General features: G+C 36.3%; 1 protein-coding gene across 2 annotated transcripts in view; it reads right to left on the bottom strand.

Moving 5' to 3' along the window:
• LOC105233214 (G protein alpha o subunit) overlaps positions 1 to 12,823 on the bottom strand; it is a 91,607-nt gene that overhangs the window by 54,005 nt on the left and 24,779 nt on the right. Inside the window, exon 2 of one of the 2 annotated variants that reach the window (XM_049451997.1) lies at positions 10,673 to 11,302. The exons of the other annotated variant lie outside the window; for it this stretch is intronic. Within the exon in view, the coding sequence (XP_049307954.1) occupies positions 10,673 to 10,790 (118 nt within the window). The 5' untranslated portion in view covers positions 10,791 to 11,302. The remainder of the gene's footprint in view (positions 1 to 10,672; positions 11,303 to 12,823) is intronic. 2 annotated transcript variants of the gene reach the window in all.

Genomic DNA, 12,823 nt, shown 5'->3' with positions numbered 1-12,823 from the left:
TTCACAAAACACGTGCCACAAATTGATTTGCTGCAGAATGCGTGCGTGTCCTGTTGAAAAACATTTCCAATACACACCATAAATTTCTTGCTCATTAATGTTTTCCTTTATTTTCTAGGAAATCGATTTGAAAACTTTTCTAAATGTATTACGTATAACCGAGAACACGCAACACATCGCATCGTTATTATGAATTTATTTTTGAATGCAACACTTTAACGAAACTCAAGTGAAATGCGTAAGTGTAATAAATAAACAGAGGAAGCGAGAAAGATACTCACACACATACTCATATATACATACATACACAATCAAAGGTGCTTCAATGGCGGCCCAGGGTTCATACGGATCATGTAAACATGCAGTTAGACACACACACACAAACACACGCTCATTTGTATATTCTATGTTTATTTTATGGAAGTCAGCGCCAGCTACAACAACTAGGCACTAGATTGACGTTCGAGTGGGTGGCGCATGAATTTTTGAACTTTCGGCAAATGCACTCACTTGCCAACGTATTGACATGCGTTGGTGGTGAGAGATGCAAAAAATTACTATCAATTTAAATAGAATATTATAATAATAATATTAGATACTAGCATTGCAGCGCAAGGGTTTGTTCAATCTAATGATTCGATGCAAGTACCTATTTCCCGATAAACCGATTTTTGGTTTACTAATCAAGTATCCGAAACGACTGTCAGTTGAAAAAACCGAAATAAGTAAACAGCGCCTAATTGTAGGCACGTTTTTCTTCAATTTAAAGACACCTCTATGCCAGAAACCATTTTTCACGCACTTGTGTGCCTGATTGAAAATTTCCGAATTTTAATTTAAGCATTAGATGGCGCTGAAGTCAAAATATTATATTTTTTAACCGTTACTCTTCAAAATTTGTAATAAAGTGTGTTTTTTCTTGAGACATGGTGGGTTTTATTTTAAATATTTTCAAAATTAGCATTTTATCTTTTTTACTTTCGAAGATGTAACAGGTCAATTGAAAACTTCTATAAAAATATTTTTATTTTTTGGTAAAATTAGTTTTTTTTATTCAACATAGTTCTCCTCAAGGGTGATACACTATTTTAAAGACCCCATAACATTTTGATATTATTTTGCAGTACGATTTGTTTTTTGCTTCAAATTAGCTCTCAGATTCGGCGATCAGCTCCTCATAGGACGAAAATTTGTTCCATTTTTTGAGATCTGCAACAGGAAATAGTCGTTGGGGCCCAGATCTAGAGGATAAGGTGGATGCGGAAGCAATTTCAAGCCCATTTCATGGATTTTTGTTATCGTTTTTACTGACCTGTGACACGTTACTTTGTCCTAGTGTAAAACGCTTTCTTTTCCTTCAAATGCGCCCGTTTTACAATGATTTTTTCCTTCAAACGATCCAATAACCGTATATAATAGTCGCTGTTGATCGTCCTTCCTTGTTCAAGGTAGTCAATACAAACTATTCCATTCGCATTCCAAAATAAATACAGATGCGATAACCTTGCCAGCCGACTGTTGCGTTTTTCCATGCTTGGAGCGAGTTCTTCGTGTGCAGTCCACTCGGATGACTGTCGATTGGACTTTGCAGTAAAAGGACGGACCCATGTTTCATCCATTGTCACAAATTGACGCAAAAACTCGGCTTTATTACACTTGAACATATATAAACACTGCTCCGAATCAATTTATCGTTGTTTCTAGTCAAAAGTGAGCTCGCGCGGAATACACTTTACACAGAGCTTTCTCATACTCAAAAATTCGTGAATAATAAGATGTACACCTTCAGTTGATATCTTTAGAATACCTGCTATCTCGAAGAACTTCACTTCGCGGTCATGGGAAAATTTTTTGTGAACTTTTTTGATGTTTTTCCTCTTTTCGGCGTCCACTGCGTTCACTGTCTTCGGTGCACATTTCAACACGTTAGCCTACCAATCCTTGATGGTTGATATTCCTGTGGCAGTGTCCGATAACTCGTCATCAATCTAAGTTTTTGCATTAATTGTATTTTTTCCTTTCAAAAAGCAATATTTTAGCAACACGCGAAATTCCTTTTTATCCATTTTTTCACAATAACAAAAGTTGCCTCACTCAAAATGATATAAATGACAAACTAATGATCCGACAGCTGTCAAATTTATGCACGTGCATTTTGAATGTTAAGGTTAACTAAAAATCATATGAATTTAGTTCTAGTAGCGTCATCTCCATATGCCTCGGGCCGGCGACATTTCAATTGACCTTTTATCTGTCTCATTTGCCAAAGTTCAGAATTATCAAACACATGCGTTTAGTTTGACAGCTATCCTTCAAGTAATCCATATTTCTCAGAAAAAAACACGCTATATATGTAAGTACATATGTATGTATATCAAATACATTAGCAAATACAAATGCAAAAACTTTTCAAACGTCAAATCTAATATTCCAGACTGGGTTTATTGCCACGAATTATGTTTACATTAGGCATATAAATAACTTCACGGGCGCGCGTACTCAGATGAGTTCAATACATGAGCACGTATGGTATAATAAGTAAATTCTATAAGCACGATAGTATTGCAATCATTTTAATATAGACGCGTCCGTCCAAGTTGAAAATTTTTAGTAATTTGCGGGCTCTTAAATTTTGGCATTTACGCAAATCTATTTGTCTACATTATCAAAATTAAACATAAATAAATTATTTTGCGATTACATCAGTATTCGGGTATGAATTTGACGTCTGAATAGAAGTGAAAAGTCTTGTTTATAACAGCAACAATAACAAGCGAATGGTCGAAATGCTTAAAATATGCAGAGAAAATATTTACAAGGAAATTGTGCTACAGGTCATAGCAAAGGACGCTGCCTAACCCTCTGGGTGTGTCGACACCCAAGTGTCTTGGAGTAGCATTTCTTCAACAATATCCACTTTATCCTTCAGACACCACGAAGCCGTAGGTTTTTTGAGGCCGCGGCGAGGGAAGCTGGTCGAGGTTAAATGATATCAAACAGCCAACAGGGAAGAAATGTCTGATAATGCCAATTACACCTGCATTATTTCTGTGGAACAATTGCTTGAATTATTTATGAAAGAAGAAAGATTCTTGAGAATATTAAATATAAAGGAATAGCGAACTTCCTTGCTTCTGGAACCTTAGGATATGATACAAAAACGCTACTGCTTGCAGCCTTTTTTCTTCAGATAGAGTTTCTCTCTTTGTCATGTGATAGATTGGATGACAAAACATAAGAAATTCCTAACATTTTGTTCTATAGGAATGAAACTGCTAAGTTATCAAGACGCAAGTCTACCAAACTTTTCAGACGGTTCGGTATTGACAAGATTTTTCAGAGATCTAGAAGGCGCTAGAGTGAAAATGAGATTGTTAAGCAACTTAGAAGAAGCTACAATACCCATACGTTCCCAATAATAGTGAAATCACTGGCGATTTTGCGAATTTTTAAAAATTAAACATATGATATTCAAATTAAGAAAGTGTTCAAGGGGAATCCTATTCAATATGTATGTTTGCTTCTTTTTTTATGCATATCGACATATATAAAAATTACGTGTAAGATTTTGTCCGGGGTAAGCTCCTAAACTACTGAACGTATTTTAATAAAATTTAGCGCACTGTGTTCAGTTTAATCCAACTTAAAAGATAGGCTAGTTTATATCTCCAATCAACAGACGTAACTATGCATTCCTCGGTCACATGCCGTCTGATGTAAATATATATGTATGTACGTGTGTGTAGACATGTAACTGCAGACGTGTGTTCCAAATATTGATATGGCCAAAAATTACTGAACATTGTAGTATAGAGTTCGTTGTTAGCTGAGAAAATTTAATTGAATGAAATGTAAACAAAAAGTGCGATGAGCTCAACCATAGCGCGGCGGAGCAAAATTTGTATGTGGCAGGGCGGGGTTTGCGGCAAGATAAGGCGAAGTGCGCAAAGTAAACTAAGCTACAATCAACAAAATATGTGTATGTATATGTGTGTAAGTGTGTATGTAAATAATAAGTAGAACCAACGTCAATGGAAAGGTGATGGCAGCGCGATTTGTGCGGATAAAGTGTGGAGAATGCGTTGCTGCGGCGCTGCTGTCATGGAGCATTGAGCTGGCAACGACGACGCCGACGACGCATACCGGCTACGCCTTTTGCCAACGTCAAGAACAATAAACGCTTAGAAAATGTATAATTGAACGCGTGTGCCTATATTTAGTTATTAAAGAAGCATTCAAACACACACACATACATACATACATGCATACAAGATTATGAATATGAGTTTTTCTTTGTATGGGATACTGTGTAGAAAAGTGGATAGCTTCGCCATCCGAAGAAAGAAAAGTGGCAGCACACGAACACAGAAAAATATGAAATCAAAAAATTTATAAAAAAAAAAAATAAATTAAATAAATCAAAATAATTAAATTTAATGCAAAAAAATTAAATTAAATAAAAAAATGGAAAACAAAAAATTTATTAAAGAATGTAAAAATTTAATATCACAGCATCAAAAATATATATTTTTTGCATATAAAAAATTTGAAACAAAGAAGAAATCGTTGGATTGAAGTTCGAACATCCTTCACAAGTGCATTTCTTATACATTATCAAAAGGCTATAAAAAGATCTTTATCTTGATTTTCGGTTAGTTTGTAAGCCAGCTATACGCTATAATGCTCCGATTCGAAAAATATATCGAGAGTTTGTAGTCTAACCTTGGACATAAATCTGTGTCGAATTTCGTGACGATATCTCGTAAAATAAAAAAGTTTTCCATACAAGGATTTGGTTCTGAACGCTCAATTTGTATGGCAGCCATACGCTATAGATGTCCTATCTGAACAATATATTCGGAGCTTGTAGCCTAACCTTGGACATAAAACCGTGTCAAATTTCGTGACGATATTCCGTAAAATAAAGAAGTTCTCCATACAAGCAATTGATTCTGATCGATCAGTTTGTATGGCAGCCATACGCTATAATAATCCGATCCGAACCATATATTCGAAGCTTGTAGCCTAGCCTTGGGCAATAATCCGTGTCAAATTTCGTGACGATATCTCGTAAAATAAAAAAGTTTTCCATACAACGACTTGCTTCTGATCGATCAGTTTGTATGACAGCCATACGCTATAATAATCCGATCTGAACAATATATTCGGAGCTTGTACCTTAGCCGTGAGCAATAATTCGTGCCAAATTTCTTGACGATATTCCGTAAAATAAAGAAGTTCTCCATACTAGGAATTGATTCTGAACGATCAGTTTATATGACAGCTAAATACTGTACTGGTCCGATAATGGCGGTTCGGACAAATGAGTAGCTTTTTGTAAAGGAAAATAGAAATGCAATATTTTAGAACGGTATCTCTAAAAACTATCTAAATGATTATTGTATAGCGTCTCCAACGCTTCCTATCGGGTGTTGCAAACTTCGTGGCAAACTTAATATACCCCGTTCAGCGCAATAAGCAAATAAAAACTCTCCGATTTAATTTCATATTTTCTGGCGATGAAAAGAATTTGCACCAAATTTTTTCTACAACAATGCATATTATAATTTACAAAGTTTAAATTTAACGCAAGTAAAAATATTAGCTTACATAAGCTCCACGTCGCAATGGCGAGCAAAGTTCATTCGGAACGCTTTTCTTTATAAACAAAACGTCTGCACACTGTGCACTGGCTAACTGACGCTTTGGCAGGGCCCGTTGTCCATTGTTGGCTGTCAAATTTCAGCAAATTACAATTCGAAGCATTAATGCAACTTTTAAGCGAATTGTTTTGATTGTCCGTACGTGGAAATGCGAAAATTTGCATAATCAGCAGCTGTAAATTAAGTGCGAAAATGCATTTTTCTTAATATGCAATTAACCTGGATTACGAAATGCACTTGCTTGCATGTATATGGTACATTTTATGTTGTTATTTTAAATGGCAGAAGCTTGTTACTCTTATTCAGATATATTCAGATTAAACAACTGTGTAAGTGTTTGCCAGGGCAATTTAATATTCGGTGTGTTTTAGAGCACAAACAATGTGGTACCTTTTTCAATAACCTTTTTTTGACAGATCACGCGTCAGTCGTGTCAAGCTGTCATGTTATTTTTGTTCAGTATTGTTTGGTATTTCATCATGGAAAGATTTACGCCTGAACAACGTTTAAAAATCGTTCAACTTTATTACGAAAGTTCAAGTTCTGTAAAGAATGTGTTTCACGCGCTTCGCTCAACTTATGGTCAACATAATCGGACCACTGAGCATACTTTCACAACACCATCAACCATTTTGAGACCCAAAATTCATTATTGGATAATATTCGAACGAATAGACCACGTCCAGCACGCAGTGAAGAAAATATTGGGTAGTCGAAAAAGTCTTTTCGTATTTTGTCAATAGATGTCGTTGCAGTCCAGTGCTACCAATCACATTGTGTCATACAATATAATGTTGGGAAGTTGAAAAAAGTTACAGCTGTTCAAAAATTAATGAAATTAATGAAGAAATTTGCTTTATCAAAAAGGGAAGACTGACACGCAAGCCGCCAATGAAATTTGTGAAGTTTACGGAGACGTTGCTGTATCAGTTCATGTAGCAAAACAATGGTTTTCTCGCTTCCTTTCTGGAAATTTCGATGTGAAAGATGCACTTCGCTCTGGTCAACCTGTCGTTGGAAAAGTCGATGAAATTATGGAAAAGATTGACCAGGACCGTCGCATAAGCAGCCATGATATCGCTAAGGAACTTAACATTCATCATCAAACGGTTTTGAACCATTTAAAAAAGGCTGACTACAAAAAGAAGCTCGATGTTTGGGTAACACATGAATTGTCTGTAAAAAATTTAATGAAACGAATTAACATCTGCGATTCTTTGCTGAAACGAAATGAAATCAAACCATTTCTGGAGCGAATGGTAACAGGAGACGAAAAGTGGATCAAATAAGTGAAGCAAATACAACAATAATGTGCAAAAAGATCATGGTCCAAGCGTGGTGAAGCTCAACAAATGGTCGCAAAGCCAGGATTGACGCCCCGAAAGGTTATGCTGAGTGCTTGGTGGATTTGGAAAGGAATCATCCACAATGAGCTGCTCCAGCCTGGTCGAACGGTTGCTTCTACATTTTACTGTCATGTACTGATGAGAATGAAGTAAGCAATTGAAAAAAACGGCCAGAACTGATCAACAGAGCGGGCTTCGTCTTCCATCAGGACAATGCTAGATCACACACATCTTTGATGACTCGGTAAAAACTGGGAGAGTTTGGCCGGAAAGTTTTGATGCCCTGAGCATGCACCATCGGACTACCATTTGTTTCGGTCAATGCAGAACTCCCTTAATGGAGTAAAGTTGGTTTCAATAGAAGCCTGTGAAAATTACTTGTCTCAGTTTTTCGCCGAGAAACCAAAAAAATTTTGCACTGATGGAAAAATAAGTCGAAGTTTGATTAGAAATACGAAAAACTACCCAATATTCGACAGAATATACCACGTCCAGCTCGCAGTGAAGAATATACATATATTCGAGTTAGGCCTTGGAGCAAAACATTACGTTTGTCATTCGCCAGTTACCAGTCGAAAAGAGATAATCATCAAAAAATAAATGCGAAATAATGTTCTTTCGAATGATTATAAAAATTAAATAAATTAATTAATTTAAAAAATTTTAAAAATTAAATTTTTCTTTGAAGAAGCAGGGAGCTTCGAGATAGATCACCCTTTATAATAAAATTTTTTGGAAAGAAATTACTATTTCTGTATTTATAACCTCAATACAGCGGCTATACGCCCTAAAATATACTACATTAAATATATCTGCTTGTAGATATTATAATCATTGTCATTATTATTTCCCACAACAACAAAGTACTTAATTATTAATGTGCGTAAATTTAATAAATATGAAATTTGTTTTCCTATGTTTATTTGCTTTTGTTTCAACGCTTCGACGCTACGCACCCACGCAACAATGGCAAATATTCAATTTGTCTTCGTATCTATAATTAATTACATCACACTCGTACGTTTGCTTGTTGGCCGCATGAATATTCAAGCATGCAATCAAATTTACAAAGCAACTTTTCAGCGAAAACCGGAAGTTGAGCAAAAAACACGAAAGCAAACTGAAATAAATAAAATTCATGCGTAAATAAATAAATTCCTTATCCATTGCCTGCCTGCAAGTGATGAGTGTGTGTGTATGTGTATTTATTTGCATAATTACAAAATGACGTGTTGTTGTTTATGCCGTATGACTCATGACCTCTTTTAATGGTAGGCGTGCGCTTGTATGCAAAACTCCTACATATAGACAATGGCACTTCACTTCACTTTATGCGCAGATTAATTTGTGTGGGTTTGTCTGTATGTGTGTGTGTGAAGTTGTTTATTTGTGTGTGGTTTGCGTACTGATACTAAATTTTTCAGCATTATAAACTACTATTTAATGGATAATTATTCGCACTTAAACTCAAAAATCTGTTATCTTGCACTTATCAAGCGATGAAGCGAGCGGGGCACCTGTGCGTATGAGTAATATTTGGCTTACTTGTAGATTCGGTATGGAGTAAGTAATTTAGGGTGTTGGGTTGGGTTGTGCTTTTATTATTTGTAAAATTTTATTCACAGAATGATGTCGATAAAATAACTAATCGAAAAAGCTAAAGGTTGCATATGGTAGATAGTTCTACAGTTCTGCGTATTACATATGATTTTAATTAAGTTTTCGCAGAGACAATTTTGTTTTCCACAAAATAAAAACCAAAAAATATATGAAAATGAAAATCGGCATATTATTTGTTTCTCTGTAGCCAGAATACAAGGAATTTGTCATATAAATCAAATTTTTTTGAAATTATTTTTAGAACTATGAAAGGCGAATCAAATGAGAAATCGATGCTTCAGAAGATTTTAATTATTGATACAGGATTCTGTGAAATTCAATCTACTAATAATTTTTTAAATAATTTTGGCACACATTTCGTATTGAGGTATATTTCTCATTCCAATGCTTCAGATAGGTGGCTGCCATAGGTCAAAAAGTGTCTCTCCAAGGTTTTGAATGATCAAATTGCACCCTTTATAAATTTAAAATATGAAATAAAATCCTCCCAAAATATGAAAAAAAAGTTCCCACTATTTTTTTTTTAGAAAAAACACAGAAGCTTTATATTTAAAGAGGAATGTATACTTCGAAAAAAAAAAAACATTTATTTTTTGAAGATTATCTCTTTCAAGTGTTAGTCGCGGCCACTTCTCAAATGATCCATTCGTTGAGTCCAATTTTCAATGGCTCGTTCGAGCATTTCGACTTTTAACTGACGAATGACACGCGGATCACGGTCTGTCAGTCCGAGTTGCTGCAAACGGTCTTCATGTACACTCAGAGCTACGGCTGCTAGTCAGTGATTCGTATTAGACTGACTGACGCCTGACTTTTGATCTGTTTTCAACTGTTGTCTGTCACATAAGCGCAAAAATTCGTCAAAAAAAATCAGTAAAAGACATTTTAGGGGTTTTCACGAAATCGACATTGTTCAATAATATGAAATCGGACAGCTTTAACATCAAAAGCTGACAAAGTGAGCTTCAAATATTGAGACCTTTAAGAAAACGCATAGATAGTTCTAAAGAAAGACTGTGAGAAACTTAGCGTTGTAGGACCAATGTTTGACTTCATTCGGTGGCAGCCTCCTTTAGAGCGGTGTGCATACAATCTGTTAGCCTAGCGGCTATACTGACATTGAGCTCGCTGACTGAGCGCTCAAAGATAGTCATGGAGTGCATGACCCCATTAGCAACGGCTTAGAGATTTTTCCATATTAGATTTGTATGGGTGCCCGGTCACCACGGAATGGCCGGAAATTATAAAGCTGATGAGCTTGCTCCCTTCATCATAATTTCATCAGATTGGAAGCGAGTCGGATGTGCAATGTTCTCTTTTGGCTGGTGTTGCACTTTAAGAAGTTTTTGGCTAACACAAAGGAGAAATATCTGGATCAACCCTAGGACCTATCATAACCTAACCTAAGTACGAATGTTGAGAATTGAGTAGACCAAACAACAAATATCTGTCCACATGAAATCTATCGATTTTGAACCAACCCTGGGACCTTTCATAAGCAACCGTCAATACGAATCTTGAAATTTGAGCAGACTAGTGCTGAAAGTATTCAGATGCTACGCACAGAAGCAAAATGCTACAAGCAGAAAAAATCTTTCAAAACATGCTTCAAATGTTATTGACAACCCACTCTTCCCAACTTTTAGCAGCAAAAACGAAACTAAACCAAAAGCAATGCGCATATACTTTGCATACGAAATTCTTCATATTTTACCAAATTTAAACAAAACAAAAACAGTTTGCTTACAACTTGTCGGCTTAACTACATGACACCCCTTCCTTGTTACCAAATTCTTCATATTTCTAAAACGCACATCACCAAAGTTGTCGCAGCTCTGTTTTGCCGCTGACATTTTGTTTTGACACGCAATTGCGAGCTAAAATTTATGCAAACCCCAAAATATTCACAAACTATAATATAATTTGGTTACTTATTTGTAGTTCTTTACTCTGCTACTTTACAAATTATCCGCTCGTCTTGTTTTTTTTTGTCCCAATCACACTTATTTGTATGATTGTGTGTTTTTTGTGTGACGAACTCACCCAGTAGCAGTAGTTTGATATCTTTGGCTGCCTGTATGCCATCCTCTTTGAGATTCCTTTCAATCAGGCGACTTCTGGCGGCTGCGGCCCTCTCCTCGGCAGACTGTGCGCAGCCCATCGTGCGTATTGCTTCCACGCAAAACGTTTTGAAGGTCGTTTAAATCGGCCGTGAGCGGCCGAAATCACAATACAACAGATATATATATATATACAATGCGTGGGCACGAATTAAATGCAAGCAGATTGCATGCAATTCTCTTTCGACGCCTAAAAGCACACTACACTATTTGTTTTTTGCTGATTTGCTTGACTTTATTTGATTAATTTTATGTTTTTCTTCTATTTTTGTGCTTTAAATAGTTGCTTTTGTTGTTTTGGTGAGTTATGGGAGATCTGGGTTTATAGCAAACACTTTTGGGGGTTCAAAACGTTGTCAAGCATCACTCACATGTCGCACTTTGTTGTTGTTTTTTCGTGTGTTTAAAGAGCATTTAATGTAAATTATTCACTTAACTGCACAAACTGGTTTTATATATTTTTATTTGAATATTTCCTTTCAAAATTTTTGCTGTCAAACCGTTGCTGACAGCATTTTCGGCACATTTGCTGCGTTACCGTTGTTTTTCAGCGCTAAAATTGTTGACAAATAAACTGAACTGTGAGTTTGAATGTGGAAATAGCCACTGCTGCTACGCCAAGAATGCTGTGTGAGTACGCAGGAGCATTTCCAGTCGACGCAGGCGAAAGATTGCCACGGTTTGGTATTTTCGAATTTTCGAACTTGAATTCGAAATTGAGGTTGAGAGAGCGCTGGAAAGCACAGTTCAAGTGCTTGCGTTTTCGGGGATCATATATACATATAAACAATACTATGCGTGGAGCCACGTTAGAAGAAGAGTAATTTTCGCAAGGCCCAAAAATGTTCGCAAAAATTGAGTAAAGATATGTTTTTGAGCGTAAACCAAGTGTTTAGAGCTATGTTAACAGCAAACACTGTTAAATTCGTTGGAATTTCGGGAAGAGCAAAATGGTAGGGTCATTTTAGTTTTTGAAGTGTTTTGTTTTTGTTGGCCTGGAGATTTTTCGCAATTGTTTCTATGAAAGAAAAAAGTACTAAATTTCTCCTTTTTAATAATTTTTCCATTACCAAAAAAATTAAAACAATAAAATAAACAAATATTTATCCTTTTTAAAATCCAACCTAACGGTAAACGCAACCTTAATATATGTATAACTCTCCCAAGCATGTGTATGTTTCCAAGGGAAGTCTCCAGCAATGCAACAGCTACCATTGTAAAGCAGCAAAGCAACAAAAAATCAATCGCAATCACATTACTACTCGTCTTCCACAGTGCTCCAGCTCAGTCCATTCAGCGTGAAGGTTACTACTCCACACAGGACTGCAGCTCCTACACACATAGGGGTGCTTCAGTGAAGAGAGTAGCGCTGTAAGACTCTTTCGCATACAAGTTGCCATGCAATGGCTTACTACTACTAATTACGGTACATACGAGCGAACAATAAGCGAATAAACGAATGGCAATGTAGGCACTTCGCGTGACTGACAGCAGTCGGAATAGCGCGCACGGCGAGAGAGCCGAAATCACCACTACAGATTTGCATGTAAACACCCAGCATAAAGCGAAGTTGGAACTGTTGAAGTGAAATATGAAATTTAATGATAATGTTTAGGGAATTATAGGTTAGGAATTTGGTTAGTTTCAGCGACCTTACCTCAAGTAATTAAAGAAAATAATTAAGTTAAGGTAGTACTAGAAGGATGGAGTCGTATGTAGAAGTTCACACAAGTGAGGAAAATTCTCTAAGCCCCATTCACTTGGGAGAAGATTCCTTTACATGTGGTTCAAGCAGCTCACGAGTTCCGATCTTAGATCAAGTATCAGACATCCGTTTGAAGGCGAGCTAAAGTGAGAAGACGAAACATCCATCTCAAGGGTTGTGCGCTGGGTTTGGGACACGTCACGTAAAAAAACACGCGCCAATAAAAAGAATTATCGACACACCTCTTCCGGCCTTTATTCCAATATATCTGATTTTGGTATCCCAGAAAAACTAATACAGCTATGTAAACTGGCGTTGAGCAATACGATGATCGGAAAGGACCTCACTGAGGCGTTCGATATGAAACGT

This window comes from Bactrocera dorsalis, chromosome 3 (genome assembly GCF_023373825.1).
Source record: "Bactrocera dorsalis isolate Fly_Bdor chromosome 3, ASM2337382v1, whole genome shotgun sequence".
In the NCBI taxonomy this organism is placed as follows: domain Eukaryota; kingdom Metazoa; phylum Arthropoda; class Insecta; order Diptera; family Tephritidae; genus Bactrocera; species Bactrocera dorsalis.
Note: the sequence above shows the minus strand (reverse complement) of the source record. Positions and strands in the feature narration are given on the sequence as shown.